The sequence below is a fragment of the Ciconia boyciana genome, chromosome 1, assembly GCF_034638445.1.
Source record: "Ciconia boyciana chromosome 1, ASM3463844v1, whole genome shotgun sequence".
In the NCBI taxonomy this organism is placed as follows: Eukaryota; Metazoa; Chordata; class Aves; order Ciconiiformes; family Ciconiidae; genus Ciconia; species Ciconia boyciana.
The window spans coordinates 85122151-85148932 of NC_132934.1; the positions used below are offsets into that span (position 1 = coordinate 85122151).

Below are 26782 nucleotides of genomic sequence, written 5' to 3' on the forward strand. Positions count from 1 at the left end.
TGCACTTTCAGAATCCTGCCTCACCTTTAGTCCCAAGCATGTAAGGAGGAGTGCACAAAGAACCATTTCAGTCTTAGGCCAGAATGATCCTGGGAAGATTGACAGAAAAACAAAAGGAAGCAGGATATGAACATGCACATCTCAAAAACTTCCAGTCATTATTAAGTAACTTCTCTCTACCTTTCTACCTACACTTACACCATGACTCCAACCCATAATCTCTCCTCATTGGCAGCTGGATTGGCAGTTCACGTGCCTGGAGTACTGTGGTAAATGGATAAAGGCTCTTTCAGAAGGACAGGCTGTGAAAGTGAGGAGGAGGGTTTGTGCTCCACACAAAGGAGCAGATCACATACGTGCAGCTTTGCTTTGGAGTGCGCAGAGCTAGTCAAGAGACTAGCAACAGATATAACTTGCAAACACAGGTATGACCATATATTTGGATCTTTTTCCCCCTCCATGAGGGTGGTGAAACTTGGTGACAGATTGCCCTGAGAGGCTGTGGAAGCTTCATCCTTGGAGATACTCAGAACCCAACTGGATATTTGCCCCAAGCAATCTGATCTAACTTCAGAGCTGGCTCTAGCTTTCAAGTTGGCCACTTTGAGCAGAAGGTTGGTCCAGATGACTTTTAAAGGTCCCTTCCAATTTCAATTATTCTATGATTTTTTGTGGCATTCTCCTGCGGTATGTCTGGCCTCTTATGTGGTTGCAACAGTAGGATGCATGCTCCACAATGCACTATTTCACAGCTCAAACTAGATCTGTGGGTTCATTGGGAAACGTCCTTCCTTTCTTTCGCACAATCAAGATCATCTGACAAGTTTTTACAGTCATTAAAAAAATAAAAACTAAGTTCTTCATGCCAAAAGTGGTAAGTGCCTCTATAGGTTTGACAGCTGAGGGGGGAACCACAGCCTGATTCCCTGACCACAATGAAACTTGGAAAGAGATTTAAGAAATTCAGTATATGGTAAAGGCAAACCCTGTTTGGAAAGCAAAGTAATGAAGCGGGGGAAAAAAAGTTGTGAAGCTTTTATTGTTAAGCTGTAAATAAACAACTGAAAACAGGTCTTGCTCAACCACCATTCCATCCTCCTGGCAGGAGCAGTCATCCAACAATATAGTCCTTCACAGAAAGATGCAGATGTATGAAGTTGTCAGGGGCACAAAGGGTAGTCCCCTTTAGTCCCGAGTTGAGTTTGAATCTAGTTTTGTGGAACAAGTAACAGCTACCCCAAACCTTCAAAGAATTTTTAACTTACAACTACCAAAACTCTGTCTCGCTGGGAATAAGCTGAGATGGATTGCAACCCAGGCAAAGGAGAGCTAAACCTTTAATCTTAATCTACAGGATATTCACAAATATCATCTGAGCCAGGGAAACAGGGACACATAAACACTAGAAGGAGTACCTGATATGGCCTCATTTGTTATTAATAAAAACCTTCTTCATTGAGAAGCAAAAGGCATGACATAGGAATGAAAGCTACCCCTCAACAACATGAAGAGGCAAGATTTGGGTGGCTCTGCTTTCTACAACAGTGAGCTAAGATACATGTGGTTGGTGCAGAAGATCCTGGAACTCGTAAAAAATAATTTCAAGATCACAACAACTGACTGCCTCTACCATGGCAAGCTCAGTCAGGTTCACTAGTGCTCCCCTCCTGCTTCATATTAAGAAAAAACTCAAAGCATGGCATCCTGCCTGGCCACAGAACTAAGAATGTAGCTCACCCTGTGGGTCTGTTCCTCCTCCAGGAACGGAAGGTCCAATACTTCATGTTGATATGCAAAAATAATATATTACTTATATATATATATGAAGATGTTCTTAAGCATGAAAAACAGCCTGCAAGGCACCTCATAAAATATGAAAAATAAACACTGAAAGTAGTGCTGTCAAAAGAACCCAAACAAAAAGAATTCCAGGAATGGAATAAGCCATTTTCCAAAGCAGTTGAGAAGCACACTAACAATGGGGACATGCCAATTTACATATTAATGAAACAAGTATGAGGGAGAACAAGGCACAAGTGCAATCTCTCCAGCTATTTACATGGGTAAAATAATTCCTCAGTCTCACTGACAGGATACATATGTTATCTTGAATGTAAATATATCCATGGACTTCTATTCAAAGACAGAGTATTGGGTTACCCAAGTAATTGGCTATCCTTGCATCTCTCCTGTCTTTCCCTACATCTACATTTTCCACAACCTGGCTAGTAAACAGTGTTGATGCATCCAGCACAGTCCCTATGTGACTGCACATACATTATTTATAAAGAATGTGTGTATACAATATTACATTAAAAAACTACATTAAAAACTACTGAAGCCACAAAGTCAAGCACATAAAGGTTAGAAAAAGCCACAACTAAGGATATGTCTGTAGCATTGATCTGCTACCCCACCCACATACCGTCTTCAATTACACAAACAAACATTATTTTTCCCCACAGCATTTACCTAATGTGCACAGAAGGTACAGCACTCACTTAACAAGCAGCTACTCAGCACTGTATTTTTTTATATTGTTCAGTGTGTAGTCCATGGATTGGTGTACTAAAATCCTTGCTTGAAACACACCATTATTAATTTCTTCTTGAGTTTTATTTATTGTGCTTATCACAGTAACATCTAAGTGCTTCACAATCTTAATTTATTTTGTCAACACCACAGAAAAACAGTGAGTATTCTACGAATTTCCCATATGGAGAAGGGAAACCCAGAGAAAGTGTTAAAGAAGAAGTTCTAGATGCCACATTTGGGAGACCATGATTTCTCAGTTGCTGATGCTGCTCCAATTGATTTTATTTGTGGATGCAAGTATTCAGCACTTTCACAAAGCTGATTCTAGTACCCAAAGTTTGGGCACTCAAAAAATGCAAAAACATGCAATTAAAGACAATTTCTGAACAGTTCAATTCAAATCACCAGACTAACACTTTTCTTCCAGCAACGTTCTGCTGGAAGGCAGAATCCTACAAATTGCCCTCTCCTTCACTATGCTGTAAGTTACATTTCCAGAGGAGAACACCCTGTACTTTAAGGAGGCTGATGAAAAAGTAGCATGTGATCAAGTAACTTAAAATGTAGTATCTGAAAACAAATACACAATAAAGGAGTCAAAAATGCAAATTTGTTTTTTCTAATTTTGGGGTATTTGCTGTTGCTACTCATAATAGTATTTTATCTTTACATGTGCAGATAATCAAAAGCAAACTTCATCACTTGGCATCTAAGTAAAACATGCATGACCATGGTGGGGTCATGTGCATGAGGGTTAGAACAGTTTCATCTACCATACAGACCTTTGACACTTGAGCTGACAGTTAAGTGTCAGCACCACTGGGTCAGCAGCATCTATGTGGACCAGCACTTACGGTGAAGGGGCTCCACTGTCAGAAAGTATTTGTGTAACCAACTGGCAGAGGAACGTTTCTCTGCAGGAGACAAAAGCTCTGGAAGGTTTGATTCCACTCCAGGCACTGGAAGTCAGCAACTACTGCATGCAGCTTGCTTTGCCCCAGTTTCTCACTCCCCACTCACCGCCCATAGGATTCATCCCCCTAGACATAACACCTGTGCTTCCACTTGCTTTCTGTCCCACCTTCATTCTATTCTCCTTATTTTTCCAGTTAATTTCCACACCACAGATTTCTCCTACTATCAAGTAGCTTCTTTGCCTGCAATTTTGAATACCACTCTAACCACTCAGCTTCCTGCCTTGCCTCCAAGCTTGTTTTCCATTTGAGGCTCCTTGTTCAGTTTGCATCTCTTCCCAAGGAAGTTTCAACACACAACCCATGTTCCCACTGGTGTCCAGCTCTAATTTCCTTCTTGAGGGAAGCAATTTATTATCTAGCAAGAGTTTCACTGCAATCACTTCCTGTTACCATTTCTTGTTCCGGCATGTTTGCAAAGCATGCTGCCTTCACACCAGATTTTTCCCCATTGACACCACAGTCCCCAGTCCCAAACCAACTTCACTCTTCTTGTCCCCACTATGTTTAAATGGAGTGATTTACTCCACTCAGGTCTTTTTGTCAGTGAGAGGAGATATAACCAACACGAAAGAAAATCTCTATTTTAAATTGTGTGCTTAGACCAAACTGTAACCCATCCCACAGCAGACAAGGCCACAACACCAGAAGCCCTTTTATTACATAATACAGGGGTATGTTTCAAATGTTTTAGCTGTGAAGCTTAAACAAGCCTCTAAGATGCTTAACAGACTATTTTTTGAAAGGGTAATAATTTGGGACAAATTTATGTCTACTTTCACAGGTATAACAAGCAAAAGTCACTTCAGCCAAACTGAGTTCCTGTTCCAAGCTAGTTCTTCCAAAAACATCCTTACAAATTTAGGGAAAAATAGAAAAACGTATTCTTTTTTCCTTGAGGTGCCCTCCTTCCACTGAATCACTTTGCAGAAAATTTCCAAAACTCTCTCAAAAAGACATTTAAGACTTAAGAGGTGGGGGGCAGGGTGGGGGAGAGGGGTGTATACTGATAAGGAAGGACAAATTATAAGCAATAAAAATCTGTTTTATAATGGAAAGTTTTTGCCCATTGTAATGTTAAGATAGGTGATATGAGACCCATCTGCAATGTCAAAAAACACCTCATACAATGTTTCATCAGATACAGTACATTGCTCAAGAAAAGAATCAGTACTAAAACCCAAGATTTCCTCACCCAAACTAAGCAAAGTACCAGGTTTGTATCAGTGTCACCTGCCTGGCCAATAGATGAAACCATGTTTTTGTTTTGTTTCAGACATAAGAGAGAAAAGCAAGCAATATGCTCTTCTTATTGGAAAGCGGGAAATAAGGCATTACAGATTAGGACATCTCATCAATTTACCATCTTGAGTGTCTGAAATTATACTTTTAAATAAATCCTGACTTTCACAGGAAGTAAGCATAATGTCAGTACATCAGCAATTTCAGCAGTTAGATCACCCATTCAGATGTCAAAGCATAAAACGAGCAAATTAAGTTAGAAACACTAGTCTTAGTATATAGAAGTAAGCAGCTACCAATCTAGTCATAGGCATAAATCAACTCTTCTACTTACTGTGGTGCCTTAGACAAATCTCTTAACTTTCCTATACATTATTCCTGCATTGGTAAACATGGCAAACCATTGCACTTGTACTACAAGAATATTACTGAGGATTTAATCTGTGTTTTCAAAAAGCCCTAAAATTTTCAGATTAATATTATTTGGGGACTATTGAGTTACACAGTCACTACTGAGTTATACAGCTACAAAACAAAAAAAAAAAAAAAAAACCTGTGATCTCAATCTCCAAAAACTATCTACTACTGATAGATCAGACTATACTGTACTGAAACAACATATACATTTACGTTCCATCATGATATATGGTACTGTCACTTCGTAAAATAGTGTTTGAACACTGGTCCCAGTATAGCAAAAATAGACTAACAAAAGCACTAAAGGCCATGATTCCCTCGAGTGCCAAATTTAATTCATTCTAATCTATTTATGTAATGTTTCTACCAAAAATTAAATCCTCAGATGATTCTCAGGTGGGTGGTCTAAGCAGCTTCAAGAGCTAATTGAAAAATGAAGTCAGTAATTTTTATTGGGGGTGGGGGAAAGCAAGAGAATCAATTCATTAATTCAAGACCTTCACAGTACTATTTGGAGCATAAAAAGAAACTTGGAAGAAGCAGCTTGACTTTTCATACTACGTTCACAAAGGGATTTTGGCGTTTTTCACAGTAAGCATTTGGTGGTGGTAGAGATACTCTTTTACCTCATCATTCAAGGACAGTTACTTGGATATGGAATCCAAATATTGACACAGTCATTAGGCTACAGAGTCTTCCTAAGCTGGTCTCTCTCTGTTCACATGAATCTGTTTTGTGTTACATAAAGCAAGTATCTACCAGGTTAAAGATAAAAATGTTACATCTCTAAGGTCAGGGCATGAAACTGGGAAGAAACACACTTGTATTCCATTACTTCCTCCACCTAAGACAGAAGTTGTAAGAGAAGTCTCTTACACCCAGGCAAATGCCCCAAACTCTAGATTCTATACACTGCCAGCTCTTCTCTCCATGTGATGGATCAACAAACTTCTGAGAAGGCTCAGTGGAGATGGGCAAGGGTAACATGAAGCTGTGGGAAGAATGTGGGAAGTGACTGACCACGCCTGTGGCAAAGAAAGCTGACCTTATACTATGACAAAGGGGACCGGAAGACAGCTTTTTAAGATAAAGGGTTGTAACAGTTAGGGGGATTAGCTGACTCTTAGTTGAGTGTACCAACTGGTTGTGTAAACGTTTGTCCAGCAGAGCAGCAAGAGCGTGAATGTCTTCCTGAGATAACTAGACAAGCATGGGGGAGCATATACAGGGCTCAGCCCAACCCAGAGCATAAAAACTGAATGACTACCCAAAAGAGCTTTGAAGAGAGCAATGGGCTCGAGCTGGCTTAAACACCCTTGTGCCTTCCCAGTGACTGGGGATGCCCAGCATTGTAATGGTAAGCATATCAGAGAGACCTGTAATGAGAATCACATTTGTAATGTGATCCAACAGCTCTGTCTATGCTACTTACATATTTCTATTCCTAAACTACTTCTCAAACAATAAATACTTTTATATTCTGAACAACTAAAGGGAACGCTTACACAACTTTTTACAATCAACTTCCTCTTCTGTCCTTGCAAAAACTTAAATTAAAAGGAAATCCCCCCAGAAGTTCCACAGCACTGTATCAACACAACAAGACAACAGGCTAGATACCTAGAAGACACTTTCAAATCAAGTTCTTAGAACTCAAGGGAGATATTTATTGATCTTCTGACTGCTATGTTTCCCTACCAGATCTAAGTCTTCTTTAGATAGAAACTGTCAAGAAACAGGGTTTGAAAGCATGGATTTTGAGCATATTATTTCAGTGATGTTACATTACAACTATTAATTTAAACAAAATCATCTACCCTAATTACTGTGTCAGTGCAGCCCACTCCCCTTCTCAGCTAAAAAATCCAGGAGAGAACACTGGCGTATCTAGCCAGTGAAACACTGGCGTATCTATCTTTTTACCTCACCCCTTGTCAAAAATGGATCAAATCACTAGTCTGTCTCTTCCAGTATCCGTTCTTCCACTGTGCTAGTACTGGGCATGTTCAATTCTCCAATATTACTACCTATATCATGCAACATCATGTGTCTGAAACAGAGAGAACTTTCTTCATGTTAAGCACACAGTGTAAAGTATTCTATTGGACTACTTTTTTACTTTAGCTTAGAAAGGAGCACATTCTCTTCCCCTCTCCTCTCTTTCATGAAAATATATTCCTAGAGTCTGGAAGCCAAATTCTTCACTGGTACAATTTCACTGAAAGAAAAAAACAAACAAAAAAAACCTACACACAAAAACCCAAACCAACAAAAAACAGCAACAACAACAAAAGAAAACAAAACACCACACAGAAGCATGCCCTCTCAGGAAAAGAAAAAAAAAAATTCCACATTTTATTCACAGATGTGTCAAGATGAGTAACAAGCACAGCAAGCCAGTCCTCAGTTCAATACTTGCACTATATGGAAGTACAGAGCAAGAAAACCTTTCTGTATGATAGGAAAAGCCTTCTATTAGTTAAAGCAGTTAAGCAGTGTAATTCTAGCAGGATTTCTCTGACAACATGAGCAGAATACCTTTGTTCTCAGGTATTCTGCTCATGCTGTCAGAGTACATATAACACATTCTGCTTACCAAAGCTTGCTCAAACTCTTGACGATTACAAAGGCATTTTAAAACTCTATTTCTCCGTGTTTAGGAGGCATTTTACAAAGGCATTTTAAAACTCTGTATTTCTCCATGTTTAGGATTAAACACTTTTAATCCTAAAATGGACTGGACCTTTAACAGATAGAGAAATCATGTAAGCTCTTCCATTAAAAGAACAATCATTAAAAGGACACCACCACAGATTTTTGTGACATTGTAAATGTTAATTATTTACAATACAAGGAAATAAAAAATGAGTGACAGTTTCATTAGTGACACTTGGTTTTTATTCTCCTTTTCATTCCAGTCTTTTCATGCAGCAAAGGGCAGATATAAAAGGAAAGTGTAATTCTTGAAACTGGTTCTTCACCACATTTTATAGACAGAGTTTATAAGAATAAGAAAATAAAGGGACTTGTCCACGGCCACTGGCATTTCTAGAAGTCCATATCACTTAAAACACAGGTCTGCACACTGGAAGACCCATCTCAACACTGAACAAAGTTCAGCAGTACCAGTCTCTCTCATTCACAGTCACTGAGGATCAATCAACTGCCCATCATTCACAAAAGGATAACAACCAGACTTGGAAAAAAGGTGGAGAAAACTGAAGCTACTGTCACTGCTTAAAGAACAGGTAATAGAGTACTTCTCTGATCACAAATCTAGTAAAGCAAGCACAGTTGTCACTTTCATAAGCTAAGTTTTTCACATCAATACTTGTGGTATCTCCTAATCTCTCACACCGCAACACACATACTTTGCCTTCCTTATTTAAGTGTTGCAGCACGCTACTGTTTACGCAGTCATGTTGCTACCTGCCTCGGAGGACTGATGCAGCATTAAAAAAAACACCCTCCACCAAGGAGAGGCTGATTTGGTTTAAAACTACACCAGTATGCAGACCTGGTTCACAATGCAACTGCTCAGACAATTGTGCCAGCACAACTTGCTTAGGTGACACAGCACTGAACAGGGATTGTTGGAAAAGTGACACAGAAACCCCCAGCAAGTTAAACTGTCTTGTGAAATATTAGGCCGATTTTCATTTCTTGACTGTGATGTATGGAAACACCTCTTTCATCTTGCTTTTGTCTTTTTTACATTGTTTTTCCCCCCAGATGGCTATTCCTGGGAATTCTTACAATAATTAAAATACCTGGCAATGCTTGCTGGCATTTTCAGATATGATGACACGCACGTATGTTCAAGATGATATGCCCTACAAGTCTGATTTTCCTGGCTGACTGTTCTAGAATACGTGCAAATGAAAAACTTCAGTCCTTAACATAGCCCTCTGAAATTACCATAATAAAATATTTCCATGCAGAAACATTCCTACCTCTCCACCTTGCAAAGGTGGCTTTGGACTGAGCCCATATCTACCACTGATGACATACTGATGCTTACTGAAGAAACATAACAATTTTGAGAAGATCAAATTCATTGTTAGCCTTCGTTACTTAGCATCAGCTTGAGATGACAGGCGATCATTCATGCAAAAATAAAAATCCCTGACAGTAAGAAAGAAAACTGCAAGGACACCCAGGGTCACAGAGTATAAATCCTTATTTCCTATATGCATCAGAAGAAAGCTGTGTTTGGTGTCACAGTTCTGAAAGAAAACAATTCTTCCTAAAACATGTGGCAGCTGTTGAAATGCACTGTTACTAAAATGTGTTTCTGTGATAATAAAGCAAATGTTTGAATTGCTGGTTTTTCTCCTACAGATGTGTTTGTCTGAGGTATCTAATGTTGGTGTCGTCACATAGTCACCCACCTCTAAACACAGCTACCATTCCAGAATCCCCTCTACGCAGTCCATAACTGCCTACTAGTAATGCTTATGGTTCAATAAGGTTTAACATCAATCAGACTGGCAAGTGATCAGTTTCTACAGTGAAAGAACATCAGAGTTTCAAGTGGTTCTCAGCTCAGCACTTTCAACACACAAAATTCACTTCATGTCTAACCACCTTGCACTCCTTCACACACAATGCAGTTTCTTCTCCAGCTCTCACTATTGAGTTACAAGCCAATTTCCCAACTCTGCAGAAGAAGCAATGGCTGCTCTGGCTGCTGTTAGTAGCAGGAAACAAGCCAACTCTGCAGTGCTCAACAAGGCACCTTGCCAAGGCCACTTGCCTCTGCTCCATCACTCCCAGAGCCATTGCTGCACACCGCAGGAAAAGCTCTTACAGTAAGGTGCACTGCTGGACTAACAAGTGCCAGGGGACTGCTGAAACAGTCAGCAGGAAGCGGAGGTGATTATGTTCCCTATTGTGTGATAGGAGATGGTCTTAAATGATTCAAAAATATTAAGAGTTTTGATATTTTGATATAGCCCTAGGTGTAAAAGCTCTAATATTTTGATATAGCCATAGATGTAAAAGCCCTCTTAACATGGATCTAGCTGATAGAGTGCTTTTCTCACCATTACACTGAAAACACAGGAATCTTATCCAACCTTACCCTTTTTTCCCCAGCTTTCTCTACTTTACAGAAATCTTTCAACTATCCTGATTCCTCCATGTTTATTTCCAATGCTATCTAACCCAGTGTGAGAAAAAAAATAAAATCAAAGATCACAACTATTTGTTGCTAGTTCAGACCAAATTAGAAATGAAGGACAGATCATATGAAACAAAATCAGATTTTGCAAGATTAAAGACTTAAACGAAATAGTGACTAATATTGCAAATTTCAGGCCCACACAGGAAACCCAGATGCCTAAACCAGCACACGAGCAACATTTACCAAGTTAAAAGAATCTATCTTCTAAATACTTCCTCTGCAGAAAAAAATTAAGACAAGACATCAGTTCCTAGATGACATCCATCTGACTTAAGAAAAGCCAGCTGACCATGCACAAAGTATTATTGTTTAAGAACAGATGACTATTATGTCCTTTTTATTCCTCACCTAGGCTGATCACTTGCTTTTACATTTCCAAAAGAAAAGCCAAGGAAGTCTTGGGAAAAGTTCACCCTTTGTTCTATGCTTTACAACATTCCAATTCCACTCACTCCAGCACCTGTAATAGTTTAAAGTTCATGAAAGCAACTTTCCTTAAAACTATTTTCCTTCACAGGATAGTATCAGAAAATATGGAGATTCCAAAAACCTACAATAAAAGAATTGGTAAGTTGCTGGCTCAGTGATCTCCAACTTCTGCTATTCTGGTAGCAAAAAATTTCAATAAAGATATTCTTGTATATAATTTTAAAAAAGGAAAGATCCAAATTTCCCTAGCACGTTCTTCACCCACAAACAGTTCTTGAACTGTGTTTCCCTACAGGTAAGGTGTGTAGTCTGTGGGGAAGGTTACTGCTAAGTCCTAGACACAAGTGAGAAAAAGAGTGCTCTATTCAGAAACAGAAGACAATCAATGCATTATCTTTTGTCTCTTGTCCACTAAGTCTCATAACATGCTTATTCCCTACAGGTTTCCTCCACCTCCACCCCATCCCACCCCGCAGACTCCTGCTCACAAGCTTTAAATTGTCTAGTTTCAAATTTCCCATGTCTGTTGTATCACTGCGCTAGCAAACTTAGACAAATAGTTTAAAATTACACGTTTTGACTCACTGTTAAGACTTCAGATGTGTGTCTGAAAAGGTCATGCAGAGTTTTGTTAAATTACCTGCTATATATTTCAAATGAATATAGGAACTGCCAAACTAGATTAGGCAACTAGCCATTTAATTTCGTAACCCAGTGCTTTCCTTATGGCAATAAATACCAAATGCTTCAAAGAAACACACGCACAAAAAAATCCTAAAGCTGACACTATCAAGCATCCCAACCATAAGAAAATTCCTCTGTTTTAAAGTATGCCTTGAAGCTACAACTAAATCAACATAAATACGAGCCATTCCCTAAAAGAGCAATCCCATTCTCCCCTGCCCTCCTGTACTAGAGCTAGCAATTCTGTGACCACAAAATGGGTTTATGCAGCAAGCTATTCCAACAGGAAATTGTTAATTATTTGGGTGGAGTTAGTGTTCCATTGGATTAGCCAACTCAACTCACAGGAATGCCAGATCCTGCAAATGAGCAGAGAATTTGGTCAACCTTTTTTTGAATTAGATTAGCTTAGCTACAACATGAAAGCAAGCCAAGAGAGACATGAAGTCCTTATACAAGGCAAGCAGCAACAGCAAGGCTGGAAAGGGACAAGAGGAACATGGCTGCTCCATTCCGCAGTATATCATACTAGGCTGGTTTAGCTTCAAGAATTTTGCTCTTAAGAAACTTAGGCTACACCTATGCTATAGCTGAGCCAGTTTCAATCAGAATAGCTGCAATATCACCCTCCACTTTTTTCTATACATGCATTCCTGTCCATTCCTGCACACCAATGTTGTGCATGTCTGATTCAGTAACCATTTCAGCAGGTTCAGCCCACCAAAGAAGCAGAAAAGCATTCATTGTTTTATGCAGATGGACTTTTCCACTTATTTTAACTCAGCTTTTGCCTTGGAGATCTACAGAGTACTACTGCCAGTGTGCAAAGGAAACAGGAATGCATGGCTTGGGGAAACAGGTACTGACTTAAATAAAGCATAAACCATAGTTATTTTCAAAAACTATTTGTTGAACTTAAACTATTTCCAAAACAGTTTAAATACAAATCAGTTTCAGAGTCTCCTTTTAAACCTAAAGGAAAAACTTTAATTCTACATCTCTCAACTTGCATTTGCAATCATTTTTGGACTCATGCTGTGTTGAGGTACCTAATGTGGATCTTGAGCTGCATGCAGGTTTGTGTGGCCAGTAATACTGGGTCTGTGGGGGATGCTTGGGATGTTGGGTCATCCCTAGTTTCATCTGCGAAAGAAAAGGAACCAGCAGGGACTGCTGGGGCTACACTGTTGGCTTGCCTAGGAATCCAGCCACGCTTCCCATCCAGCCCTGCAGTACAGCAGAATAATGCCTTGAGGAGTCGCTACTGCTGTGTCGACTGACTGAAATAACCCTACCTCTCCCTCTCCCTTTGGCCGTGTCAGGTACACAGCAAATCTTATCATTCTCTGACACAGAGATATTGTAAGAGTCTCAGCATCGCAGAAGCTTTCCACATCTGTCTTTGGCTCTGGGCTTCAGTGATATTTACAGCAACATACTCCAATTTCAAGGTATACACCACATAACTTGTGGAAGGGCAAATTTTCAATTTTGGTATATATCCCACTGTTCTGCTCAATTTTCCTAAGTTTAGAAGTGTCTTTTTCACCCTACTTTACCTCTGTGAGGTACATAATTTCAACCTTTTTGATGTCCTATGCTGAATTTTTGGACTCTGACGTCTTCAGCAATGTTCCTGACAGTCAGCAAGTCCACAAAGAAGTATCATTCATTATATCATCTACAAAAATACCACATTTTTAAAGTTTTAAATAGCATCCTGTAATTTCCAACTTGACTTTGTGAAGTTAACATTCTTTTAACAGTTTACTTAAGAAATCGCCTAGGTTTTAAAGGACAAAAAAAACTCTAATCACAAGTGTGAGGATATGAAAGCCTAACTATTACTTCCTCCAGTACCATGTATTATCATCAGAGTTTGAGCCTTCTATTGCTAAGCTTTCAACACAAATAATGGTATAACTGGAAGCAAAAGCAGGTTATTATCCACTGAAGATACATTCTCTTTTTCAACTCCTCTATGTTATACAAAATTTTACTCAATCTGGACCCCTCACACAACAGTAGATAACAGAAAGGGTACAGAATGCATTACCTCCTGGATTTTGCTCCAGGACACCTTTTTCTAGGCCAACTGAGGACTTTAACAAGGAAGATGAAACACAAAACTTTTCCTTGTGTCCTCCACCAGAAATCTGTATCAAAACATGTGGGCAAAGGAAAAAGAAAACTGGAAAATTAATAGGGGAGACGTTTCATCTCTCTCCAAGAGAAAGAATTGTTTGATATAAGACAACTCATACACACACCAAAAAAAAAAAAAAAAAAATCACAATTAGCCAGTCCAGATTATTTATAGGGAAATTTCTATCTGGAATCTTTCACCATTTTTATCTTACTCCCTTTCAAAAGGTCAGTTATTTACATAGTTTTTGAATGAACACTTTGTATGAAAATAAATTCCTTTTTTTGTATTCTCTTCCTAGTCATTTCCTTAATTTTTCTCATTCTTGTACCACACATTCCTCAGTATTAGCTTTCCAACTTGCGTACTTTATCTTTTCTTCTTGCAATACATGCAGCATTAGGAGACATTAAATGGAAGAGAGTAGAAAGGCCCACAATTCATGCTTGCCATATTTAATTCCCCAAAAACAGGAAGAAGACCAGAACGAAGAAAACATCAAGAAATAAAGACAAAACTGAAATGCTGAAGGACCATTATGCATCTTACAGGCTGCAGCTACAGTCCAGGATGGCTGCCTTCGCATAACACACTGTCCAAAGGACAGCACGGTCAGAGTGATAAGGTGTTCAGACTTTCTGACAAGAAGTTGCCTTGATCTGAAGACATCTTACAGAATTTCAAGTCTCTGATAAAAATCAGACACCTCAGAATAAAAGACAAAACATGTAAATAAAAGTTTAGTAATATCAGAATCAAAAATCCTGTTTTGCCATGCATTTGTTTTATGCTTGATTGATTCATGCTACAATAAGGTACAAATTCTGACCAGCGTTCTTCCCCAGAGTCACTTTTAAGATCTCCCTCCTATACAGATTCCCCAATAACGAACAAGGTATAAGATCACATGGCAGCCTCTTCTTCAGGGCTGAGGGTACTTTTATATTTTCTTCCCACACAGAATTATTCTAATACAACTTTCAGAAATGTAATTCTTCCCTGGATCTCCAGTGATAATTTTTTTTGACTGATATATGGGGAAGAGAAATGGAAGAGGAAAAGGTACAAAACAACACTGCAGTCTCCTTCCTTCAGGAAATCCAAATTTAAAAGTTGAAAAAAAAAATTGTAATAGTAAATGTTACACAGCTTGACATTGGTGGTATTAATATTCTTCCAATAACATAAGCTTACTATCTACAGAATCATTTTACTTAACATTTCTAACACACCTTAACATCTTGCTTTTCCTTTTTAATCACCATAGAAAAAAAAAGCTAATAGGAAAACAGAACAGAAATCTTACAATTTAGTTTAAAACACTAAGTTGTAGTAATAGTTCAAATTACTCTGATGCACATACTTTGTTTTTCAGCCCCATTCTTTTTTGGCATATACGTAATTACACATCTGTACAGCAGCATGCTTTAGTTATGTCACATTATTACCTCTAGCTCCATGACAATTTGTACTGTCCATTGAAAATCCCTTTTAGTTTATTTCAAATGTGTTTGCTATCTTGGAGTCAGAGCACAAAGAGAAGAAAAAAGTTGCCCTGAAACTCTTAAACATGACCCATAAACTTCAAGTACCTATGCAAAAATGAAACTCCGTAATTTCTTCTTAATTCAGAGGTCCTGTAGTCCTTACCCTGGAATCAACTAACTAAAGCAACCCTCCTCTCTGTTCTACAGAAGGAAGGCAAATATCGTTCTAATGCAAATCAGCAAAGTTAAGAATTATATTTGATTATGACAATAAATGCTAGAGAACATGATATCATATACATCTACATGATTTAGATGAGGTATGGTACTCTGGCACACATGGAATTCATTATTAAAGAGTACAGATGCTCCATTTTACAATCTTTTTCCAAGTACCCTTTCAGCACATTCACAGCCTTAGCTCATTCTCACCAAGATTTCCATCCTCAATGGTCAGCACCACTTCATCCATCACCAAGGCCCGGAAATCTAGCTCCTCTTCACAGCACTTGGCCTTCAGTGCTCTCAGGATCTCCTGCTGAGGGTAATCTTCTCTGATGCGACGGTCTGTTAAGAACCACAGCCTGGGAGCAACTGAACTGCACATCTTGGACTTGTCTTGCAACCTTCAAGGTTTCCTTGCAATGGAACTTCTAGATGGTGGAGAAGATGAGACTCAGTTAAAGTACATAGGCTCCTATCTTCATGTTCCCCACTGTACCAAGTCCTACTCCCTCTGCACAAGTCAGTCGTTTTTAATGGAGTACAACTTCCAACCTCCAAGCGGGAAAATAACGTCTATGCCTAATCTGCAACAGAAGTAACAATAACAGAAACAAATCCATTTACATTCAATGGAATGTAAATGCTAAAAATCAGGGCTTAGTCCTCATCCTAGTTTCATGCACAAGAAGTACACACTTGACATAACTACTGGTACTGGTAGCATCCCCCTTTCTTGACAGTACTAAGAGGCATGCCAAGGACTGAAAACATTTTGAATGGCCATCTCTGAAGGCCAGAATTTCAACTTCACGATTGGGGTAATTCCTTACAATTGGAAATAACTCAGCCCCTCTTCTAGGTACCGCTAAAACATTGGTGACAAGACTTGAGGTATCCCTTTCCACCATATATGGAAGACAACAGAGTGTGCCAAATTCTTTATGTTAAAAAAGCAGTCCAGAAGAAAGGAATAAATCCATTAAAACAGAATTTTCCACATAAGTATTTCAAGACTGATTTGCTCCCACAAATACTTCACGTCTGCTGTGCTATTTAGCACATTATTTAGCTATTTGTGCTATTTAGTATTACCCAGAACATATTAATGGAAAAACCAACAGAACAAGGAGCATCAACAAAATGTTAACAACACCGAACGTTAATACATGTAACGTAAAGCAAAATCAAGGTTTGAATGTCAGTGCTAGACCTTTCTTGCTGCAATTTTTTTTTAAATCACCTTTATACATAAACAGCACTAATGAATTCAGCACCAAAAACAGAAAAAACAGTTCAAATTGAAGAATTTCAGTGGTGTTAGAAGTGGTAACAGCAAGGTACTGCTCCTTTTGCTTTGAATATAGAGGTCTTGGACTATTTCTGACTATATACTAAAATATTTTAAAGCTGTAAAACAATTACAGGTATGTTAATGGAGTACTCATTTACACTCAGGAAAAACAAGAAGCAGTATGGTGTAGGGAAAAAGAATTCTGGAGAAAAACAGAGCTGTTTTCTGTGACATATTTTAAACTTTCATATTAAAATAAAGAGGTAGAAATCATTGTTTTCACCAGTATAGCTTACATGAGTTTCCAACAGAATTGAACTCTGCAACAGAAACAGGAGTTTTGCCTGGTAGTGCTAATGACAGGACCTGGTGTCAGCAGAAAATGTAAATGCAGAAAGACCATAGGTATACAACTGCTTTCATTTAATATTACAAAGAATTTTAGTTTCTGCAGCAGGTCTTGGGACAAAAGGATTGTTTTGCTACAATCACAAGAACAAGATGATTTTTTTTTAATTAAAAACCAAGTTTTTTCTACTAGTACACCTTTTTCCTAACAAGAAGATAAAATTTTAAGTGGCCATTTTTATCTCTGGTACTGAGAAGCATAATGACAACAAGCAAAGACTGTGACTTTTTTTCCATTGCTTTGGTAAATGAGGAGCAACAATAAAGCCAAGGACTACAGTTCTTCACACTAACAGACTGAAAGAAAGCAGAAGCTAGGGAAAGGCAATCACAGATGCAGACCAGCCCTTGACAGCAGTCAAAATGCTCAAGGTAAAGCAGGAAAACGAGTGTTTGCTCCCTGAGGGAAAATGGGTATGGGAGGTGGTAAAGAATATCTTTCAGTATCTCAGAAGAACCCCTTTTTTCTTCAAACCAGCTGAAAGTGAGAAGGGCAAGATGAGGCTTGGGCTTGCAATGGCTGACAACTGTCAGATCCTGCCCCACTTCTGGCTCTCTCAACAATGGATTTCTCTACATGGTAGTTTATAGAAAACTTCCTGGGACAACATCCTCAGCTAACAATTGGGACAAGCTATATTTTTCAAAAATGGCACTGCTATGGCACAGTTCAGGCGGCTTCTTGTCAATTTACCTTTATTTCTCCTATTTGCATGAATAACTGGGGAGACCAAACAGCCCCACCTACCGCCTCTCTTTTGAAAAGCAGCTCTACCTAACAGGCTAGCCTATCTCATTTTAAAAAACAGCTATAGAACACTGAGTACATAAAAAAAAATACTAAGACAGACTTTGTCATAATTAAAACAAACAAACAAAAAATATCACAAGCCATTGCAGATTTTCAGCCTGTCTGGGGTTTTTTGTTTGTTTGGGGTTTTTTCAGAAAAATAAACAAGTATTTTCTCTCCGGCAGCCTTCTCCCCATTTTTGCTTGCTACTAACCCTTGATTTCTTTGCCAACAGGGATCTGCTCCCATTTTTCTCAAATCTCTTTTCTATGTGGCCCCACCTCCACCCCCTTAAATCTGCAGAGACTGTGCCATCTCATCTCTCCCTGATTGCCATTTCAGCACTTTCTAAAAAATCAGCAAAGGGTCGAAGAAGAAACAAAAAAGGGTATATCCTTTTCTTTCCTCCATCTTTCTTCTATTTTTGAAAGGAGCTACAGCATCATCAAGAATAGCCATCCAGATATGTCAATTAGCACATTAAACCAGCAGGCATATAAAAATGCCTTGGGTATGGGTATTCATCTCCCTCCTAATACTATGTCTCATGTCCTCTAAATCTTAAAAGTTTTATAAATGTATATACAAAGGCTCGCATCTCATCATGAGGCAGGCGGGTAACAACCTCAAGTCTGGAGGTAAAGATTGACAAATTCACTTTAGATCAAGCTACAAGCCAGCAGCAGAGGCAGAAACTAGTAATCCTATCAGTTCCTTGACCTCCAACCCAATACCGCATTTTTTTCCACCTGAAGAAATATCCTTTTCACACTAACATTCTGCTCCTAAAACTAGAATCTACTCAACAGTTTCATTCTCTCCTTATAATCTCTATTTTGATTGTGTAAGAAGTCTCACAGAACACAAAACCTGCAATTTACCCTATTAACCCAAACAGCTTAACAATCCCTCCCACATCCTCAAGAAAATGGCCTGTAGGAGGAAAGCTTGCCTTGCAGTCAGATGCACGAGAGCATTAAGCTCTCAAGTTGGATACGATTTCCAGAATTTTTCCCCAAAAACCAACTCCACCCATTTCAATCTAAAAGACTCAGCCTCAGACAATGCTGGGTGTGCATGGAATACTTTTCCTAATCCATGAGAGCATCTATTGCAAAATAAGTATAGTACATATAAGGGGAAGAGCAGATATTCAAATGTCTTCAAGATGACCAGTTGAAATGCAGTTTTCACTCAAAGCTACTACGGTCAATGTAAGTACAATCTTTCAATAACTATATAATAGATTTATGAAATGAAAAGGAAAAGAATCATCATAAACTTAACTGCATAAAACAGACTGGGAGAGGTAAAAGGGTGGCATCAAAGTAAAAGCTCTATAATAACTGTGTGTCATGCCAGCCAAGCAGATACTGCTGCATCTGCTTCAGAAAGACACTGTGTGGAACAGATTCTTAGCAATTTATAGAGGGAATGGAACGCTCACCTCAACTTTGAGGTGTGGCATCCCTCTATTGATTAAGCTAGGCTTTATTCTGCCATTCACTCAGCAGCTTCCTCCCCTCCCCATCACATGCAAACGTATTTCCTCCTGCAGTCCTTGAATCTGTAATACACCTTCGCAGCTGTTCTAATAAAAGCATTCACTGTGCTACTTTTCTACTTTACATCATATGCGAATGTTTTATTGACATAACGGAGAATTCAGACAATCAGATCAGCTGTCTAGAGAGATCTGGAAATCTTCTCTGAAGACCACTCTTTTTCCCTTGAAGGGGTCTTCTCTTCACAGAGAGAGCCTTAGAGACCTGCCTCCAGGAATGGGAGATTGGTCTCCATTGTCTATTTACTCCTTGTCCTGTCTTCAGCACCCAAAAGCAGGAGAAAAATGGACTAGTCTCTTTTTCATCATGATGTATTTTCCTCTAAGCTGAAACAAGAAACCAGTTATTAGGAGATACTAATTCATTTATGTATTATTGATAAATGTGTAACATAAAAGGTATCTAGTACACAAAAAGATTGTTCCACATCCTTTCTATTCAAAATGCAACTACTCAATGCCTTTGTAAATTAAAAAGGTTAGGTTATTTCTTCCCTATGGGAATGACAAATGGAATCCCGGATGTTTTGTAGCATTAGGAATCAAAGTGATCTAGCCATCTCAGCTGCTCAACCTGTGATGTGATGTTGTAGCCCACTCCCATTGCCCATAGTGTGATCTGGGAAACAAGTCAGCGGAACAATTATTACCATCAGCCCCCCCAGAATCACCTCTTTTTTGGACCTTGGCTCAGACTCTCGGCCTCAGTTACAGCACTATGCAGCTAACACAACTCCATGGGTTTCAGCAGTTAATAGAGAGGTAAAATCTAACCTTAGTTTTAGCATACCTCTAGGCATGTTTAATCCCTACAGCTCAGGTAACGATAATAAAAATCTCATGGAAGTGAGAAGGAAAGAGCAAAGAGACTGACAGCCATGATTGCCATGGGAAAAATGGAGAACTAGGAAAAATATAGCTCCAAGCACTCACCTCACTACGAAATAACACTGCACCTTCGCATTTATCGCTAATGCATATCCCTTAATACTTTTTTGCAGCCAGTGTTATTCAAGTTGGAAAAGGTATTTTGCTTCCCTTTTAATCATAAATTATCTAAGGCTTGAAACTGAGTACACACTTCCAATAAACCAATTGTCTCTACCATTACAGCAGTTTCTAGAATGCTATTTTGGAGGCCACACCTCAAGACGCTGAAGACCTAAGAACAGTTGGCAGATGCTTGTAAGTCTCCTTTAGGAGATACCTCGAGGCAGATCTGAATTGTAAAGTCAATCTTAGGTAGTAGACCAGTTAAACAGCTAATGAAGGGTCGGCCAGCATATGACCCAGCATATGATCCATCATATGCTGTCACAGAAGTCTCTCATCTTAACGAGGAGAGTGCAGTATTTCAGACATCCCAGAAATATGACTTTCTATGTCATAAGAAGAGTAGGTCTGAGAACAGTTCACAGCTGTTTCAAGTATAAAGCACAATTAATTTTTTTCCACACAAAGATACTAGAATGATGATCATCTAAAGAAAACCTGAAGGAAATACATATGGATGATGAATATAACCCATGCTGATACATACAGAGATAAAAACTGACATCTTCAACCACTTGTTAAAATTGCTTTAGAAAAATAAATTCAAGATAAATCAACTCATTCCTGACACTGCTGCTTCATGGTGATGCTTAAGGACAACCTCAAGAAAAATTCCTCCCTTACCTACCAGAGATCAGTTTTCCTAAGACTATCACATAACTGTTTAAGAATCTTTGGAAAGAACACATTTTTTAAAATTGAAGAATCTGAAAAATTAAAATATTTATTTAAATGCATTTTATATAATATATTGAGCAGCTGCAGCACAATCTGTCCAGTACTGCTGCATTATCATCCGCCCTCTACAAATGCATCATAGAATTTAAAGTCACTGCAGGCAGGTGAACCCCAAGCACACCTCTTTGAAAGCATATCACGGTATTCACCTCCTTTTCCCTGTGAGATTTGTAGACTGCAACAGTCAAAGGATATGGGAATATATTAATCGTTCCCATTCATTCCCAGTACAACCCCCCACCCCCGCAGATGGGCAACTGCACTCCCTGCGATGGCTTTCATCTGCTTGTCCCCACCTTTGCACTGAGTAACGTTAAAGATACTAGCAGCAATACTTCCAGGCACAATTGCTTCTAAAAGGCAGACATCCACACACCCCCACCCCCGTCTTTCCTCCTCTATGTTCATGCTTGCAAGTAGGTGATAACATTCCTCATTCACACATCCCAGTTCCTGATCTCCAGTGAATAATCCATTCTCTTCCCCCTCTGCAACAGTAGCCTGATACTGGTCAGCATCAGCTATCCTTCTACTTCGGTCTTAGTATTTTTTTCCTACAACAGGCTCTCAGCTTTTTCACCCCCCTCCACTCTGCCTGTGTGTTCACACATGCCCGTGCAAATAAAACATCCATTTCCTCCCACACCAGCTGCTTTTCTGGAGAGAGGTTCTTCCACCTCTGCACAGGTTCCCCTGCAATGTGGTACAATACCCCCCTCTCCTCCCCGATCCGTGTGTACGCAGCCAGTTTTCCCTCCTCCCTTCCCCCACCCCAGTCTGTCTCTGTGCATGCTTCTCCCAGCGCCTGGAGTGGGGGAAGGGAAACATATGAATGAATGGGCTGAAGAGACTTACCAGAAATTTGGTGAGGAAGGACTGGAAGACGAAAAAAGATACTGAAGATGGGTGCTTCCTTCAGTGTGCCAAGTGCTGCTTCAGTCCTGGCTCCCTTAACGAGGTCACGTGTCGTGCTAGGTACCCCTTTTCCTGGGTCCTCTATTAACCAAAAAGGGTGGCAAGGAAGTCTTCTGGATGCCTCTCTGCACTGCACTCCAAAGGAGGGGAAGGTACTACCGAAGCTCCCAAAGCAAAAAAGGGATGATGATGGTAACGTTCTCCTGGTACTATAACGGGCAATGTCTAGCGGATGCCTCGGGGACCAAGATGGATTTCTGAGGGGGGGGAAAGGGGGCGTAAATGACTGTTAGAGTAATTCCCAAATTGTCCTCCGCTACGGGGGAAGAGGGATGGGAAGGAGGAAAAAGAGTACTGGTGAAGAGCTGTAGCTTTCTATGTAAAATAGACTCAATCCTCGTGTCTCTGCTTCCTCAGAACTAAACCCCTAAATGACTCTGAAGTCACCAACACCTAAGGAGAAAAAAAGGAGAAACATCCCTATTAGACATAAGCAAACATATAAAGGTATCTAATAAACATAAACTAAATCCCAACGGAAGAAAAGGTACCATACAAGACAGTAAGCAAAGCCAAAATAAAAAGATGGGATGAACACTATTAGGGGTTATGTGCAACTTTAAATAATTTACAGAAATATACTACCACAGAAACCCATTTCAAGGAAAAAAAAAAACAGAAGGTTAAGCAGCTTGTTCCTTTACTGAAGAATGTGCGTTCAAAGGAAAGATAAATCTGTATCTACACGTGAACATAAGAAGAAATTAAGTTTTAAAACCTACGAAAACTATTCCTATTTATTTGTGTGAGTCTTTAAACCCCTCCCCCAGAATACCATTTAGAATTCAGATGAGGAGACTGGAAAAAAGTATGTTTCAGGCCAGAAGCATATATTCTTATGCATTAGACCCCACTCTGCCACAGAAAATAAACAGTCGTTTATAAACGGTGACCAAAAGAAAGACCAAAATAGCATGTCTAGAGGATGCTTGTTTAAACGATGGAGTTAAAAATTAACAGCCGCACACTTTGAAAACGGAGCCTCTGGTAGATCCTAAACAGTTAAGTCACCCATGTGCAATTAGCTTTTTAAACATCAGAAAACAAAAGAGAAGAAACCTAGTTGTAAAGATTTCGTTGTAAGACTCAACGACAGACACACACCCCCCTACATCACGTGAAAAACTGCCCCCAACAAGCGCAGATTTTCACATTCACGCGCACGGGAGCCGTTTTTCACCCCGTTTCGGCGGCTGCTTGGACGCACGAACGCGTGTTCGCACGCATACGGCATGCAAGCCCGGGTGTGCGCAAGGCGAGAAGCAAAGAGGCGACCTCCCTCACCACGCACACGCAGCACTACACCCGAGCGCGACCCGCCCGCGGAACGCGCTGGGCGAGGCGGGAGCACCGCGACCCGGCAGCCGCGGCGCGGAGCGCCCACCCCCCCCCCCGCCCCGCGCACACCGAGCGGCCGCCGCTTCCCCCGCCCGAAGCGGCCCCGCACACCACCCACCTGGGCGCCCCGGCTGGCCGGCCCGCGCGGGCGCGGCGGGAAGGCGCCGGCAGCTCGGAGCGCTGCTGCCCCGCTCCGCGCGCAGAGATGCACAATCACCATGGGCGCAGCGCGGCGGCAGCGGCGGGGCGGGACGGCTGAGGGGACGGTCCCAACCCCCCCCCTCCGCCCCCTCCCCGGGCACGGCGGACCCCACCCCCGGGCTCGCACCCGTTCAGCCCGACATCTCACCCGCCCCGGGCACCGCCGAGCCCGAGCCTGAGGGGACCCGCGGGGGTCCGCCGGCGCCCCCCCCCTCCGGCACCGGGCCCAGAAGGGAAGCCGCGGGGCGAAGAGGGCTCCGGGGAGGACTCGCCCCTTCCTCCCCGCCAGCAGCGGTCGCTCGGCGGCGCGGTCCTAAAGGGGAGCGGACGACGCGACGCTCGCCCACCCCCCGCTTCCCCCTCCTCGGTGTCCCTCCTCCCCGCGGCTGGGGTGAGGAGGCCGGCTGTTCCCTGCACCGACACCCCCGCCCCCCGCGCCGCCGCTCCAGCCACAACGCGGGCGGCGCCGGCACCGCCGCCGCCTCCTCCCGCGCTCGCTCCCGCCGCCTGACTGAAGCGGCGACGGCGCTAACGGCCGAGCGGGGCTGGCACGCGCTGGGGGAGGGGGCGCGAGGCGGGGCGCCCGGCTCCGGGGTGGGGCGGGCGCGGGGAAGCGCGCGAGGGCGGCGGCGCGCTCCCGCCTGGCGCCGCGCGCGCCGCCGGGGGGGGGCGCGAAGGCGGCGGGGGAGGGGCGGCCGAACCGCACCGCACCGCACCGCACCGCACCGCACCGCTGGCCGTGCCCCGCCGGGCCCTCGGCGCCCCGGGGCTGGGCGGCGGCACCACACGCACGCTGAGGCCGCCTCTGCCTCGGGGCCGAGACCTCCTGCCCGCTCCTGCCCTCCTCCACCTGCCCCAGCCAGAGGTCGCCGTGGCAGGCCCCGGCCCGGGCCCGGAACGAGAGACGGCTCAAGCCGCAGCAGCGTGGCCCTGGCGTGCCCGCCCGGCTCCTCCTGCAGCCCAGCCAGGCACCGTGCAGTCATGCCGGGCTGTGCAGGGGCGCGCACCCAACCTTCCATCCCTGGCTGCCTGCTCGTGGGTGTGGGCGTGGTCCCACTGCCACGGGTGACCGGCTACAACATAGCGCAGGTAGCCGGCAGCCGTGCCGTCAGGTGGTACGGCAAAACGTATGATGCCTGTTGTGCTCGTTTGTACTGCTGTTGGTACATGGCGCGCAAAGCCAAAACCTTTTGTCCTTCGTGTGACAGATGAACGTGTGACTTGTCCCACACACCACCTGCCACACGCCATCACATGTCTGACACCCAGTGTGCAGCCCAGGCTGCATCATCCCTCACTGCTATCATTTCTCTAAAATAATACTGTTGGCAACTAACGACCATGACACATCCCATGCATTAACAAACACACCTTGTTTATCGGTTTCTGTGGCACACCTACTCGCTTTCCTCCGTATCACACCCTTTTTATTCACTACATCGGATGAGCTGTATATTCCATGTTGACAGCACGTTGCCCCCAAAACACACGCCAGGCATACTCTGGACACAAAACACACAATGCATCAGCAGTCCTCCCTCTTTCCCATCTCCTGTATTCCCATGAACGGTTGAACTGGCACTTGCAGCATACGACTACTTGCAAAGCAGTGCACGTTGAAAATCCCCTAGCTTCTACCTTACATCTGGTAATTGCCTTATTTGCTTCACCTGAGTGGTATAAACAAAATGCTGCCTGTACGAAACTGTCACGCGTCTGGCAGTCCCGATACAACCGACTGCCTAGTTCAACATGACGGTTAGCAGGATACTCCCAAGAATTCCCAGATATGCGCTGGTATCGATCTGTTTAACATCTGCCATGTGCATAGCAAACCCACACTATGGCCCCATAGGCACCGAGGGGCACATATACGAACCGCACGTATACGAATCGTCATTCATGTACGTGGTACGCTGAGCTCTGTTCCATCCGTTGCCACAGGATCACAGAGTAGTTGAGGTTGGGGGGCATCTCTGGAGACTGCCTAGTCCAGCCCTGGGTCAGACAGAGCAGGTTGCCCAGACTTGTGTCCAGTCAGGGTTTGAGTATCTCCACAATCTCTCTGGGCAACCTGCTACGGTGTTTGACCACCCTCACAGTAAAAAAAAAAAAATGTTTTCTCATGTTTAAATGGAATTTCTTTGTATTTCAGTTTGTGCCCATTGAATAGACAAGACTGTTCGCTGGGCATGACCGAGCAAAGCCTGCCTGCACTTCCTTCACTCCCCCTGACAAGTATTTATACACGTTGATAAGATCTCCCTGAGCCTTCTCTTCTCCACACTTAACAAACCCAGCTCTCTCAGCCTTTCCTCATATGAGAAGATACTCCAAGTCCCTAATCATCTTCATGGCCCTTTCTTTGCTGGACTCATCCAGTATGTCCATGCCTCTCGTACTGGGGAGCCCAGAACTGGGCACGGTACTCCAGGTGTGATCTCACCAGGCTTCACCACACCCACCAAACGTATTCAACTTACTGTCCTGATTCTGTTCCATGTAAATTTCCCCTTCACCAGCCTCCGTAACCTCTAGATAGAGCACACACAGCCTGTGCCCCGGGAGAACAACGTGTATGTTGCTCAACCATCTGTGTCGTACTCCCAACTTTGCAAAGACAGGACATACCCACTTGGACATGTCTGATACTCCCAAACACCCATCCTATCATTAATGTAATCAGCTCAACCTGCTTTCTTCTGCCTCTTAAGCATGTGGTGGTTACGTCCTAACTATCTTAATTCTCCCACCTGAACGACAGACACTTTACATACCCTTTTGCCTCCCCAGTGTAGTTCATCTACACGACACATCCAGAACCATTTCAGACAGGCCCTAAAACCTGCGATTGCAGGATAAAGATGTGCCATCCACACCTTTCATGCCGTACCCCCGATACTTAACTGACACGATAGGACTGATTGTGTAGTAACCTATGTATTACAAGACAGAATGCCCTAAAATCTGCTGCAATCTTTATTCATTCATACTGCAGAATGAGGTACCATAGTATAATATGCTGCACCTTTGGTATACCTTCTGCAAAACTGTAGCTGATAGTTAAAATAATACTCATAATGCAAACATCATTGGGCA

General features: G+C 42.0%; 1 protein-coding gene across 3 annotated transcripts in view; it reads right to left on the reverse strand.

Annotated features, from left to right (window-relative positions):
- Window positions 1–24168, reverse strand: part of RIMKLB (ribosomal modification protein rimK like family member B) — a 45536-nt gene extending 21368 nt beyond the window's left edge. Inside the window, exons 1-3 of one of the 3 annotated variants that reach the window (XM_072878239.1) lie at window positions 23832–24168; window positions 22025–22341; window positions 15532–15752 (exon numbers count right to left, since the gene is read on the reverse strand). In XM_072878239.1, the coding sequence (XP_072734340.1) occupies window positions 15532–15706 (175 nt within the window). In that variant the 5' untranslated portion in view covers window positions 15707–15752; window positions 22025–22341; window positions 23832–24168. Of the gene's footprint in view, window positions 1–15531; window positions 15753–22024; window positions 22538–23600; window positions 23770–23831 lie in introns of those variants that run through there. The other 2 variants (XM_072878228.1, XM_072878221.1) reach the window with 2 other exon arrangements.
- Between the last annotated feature and the right edge of the window lie 2614 nt (window positions 24169–26782).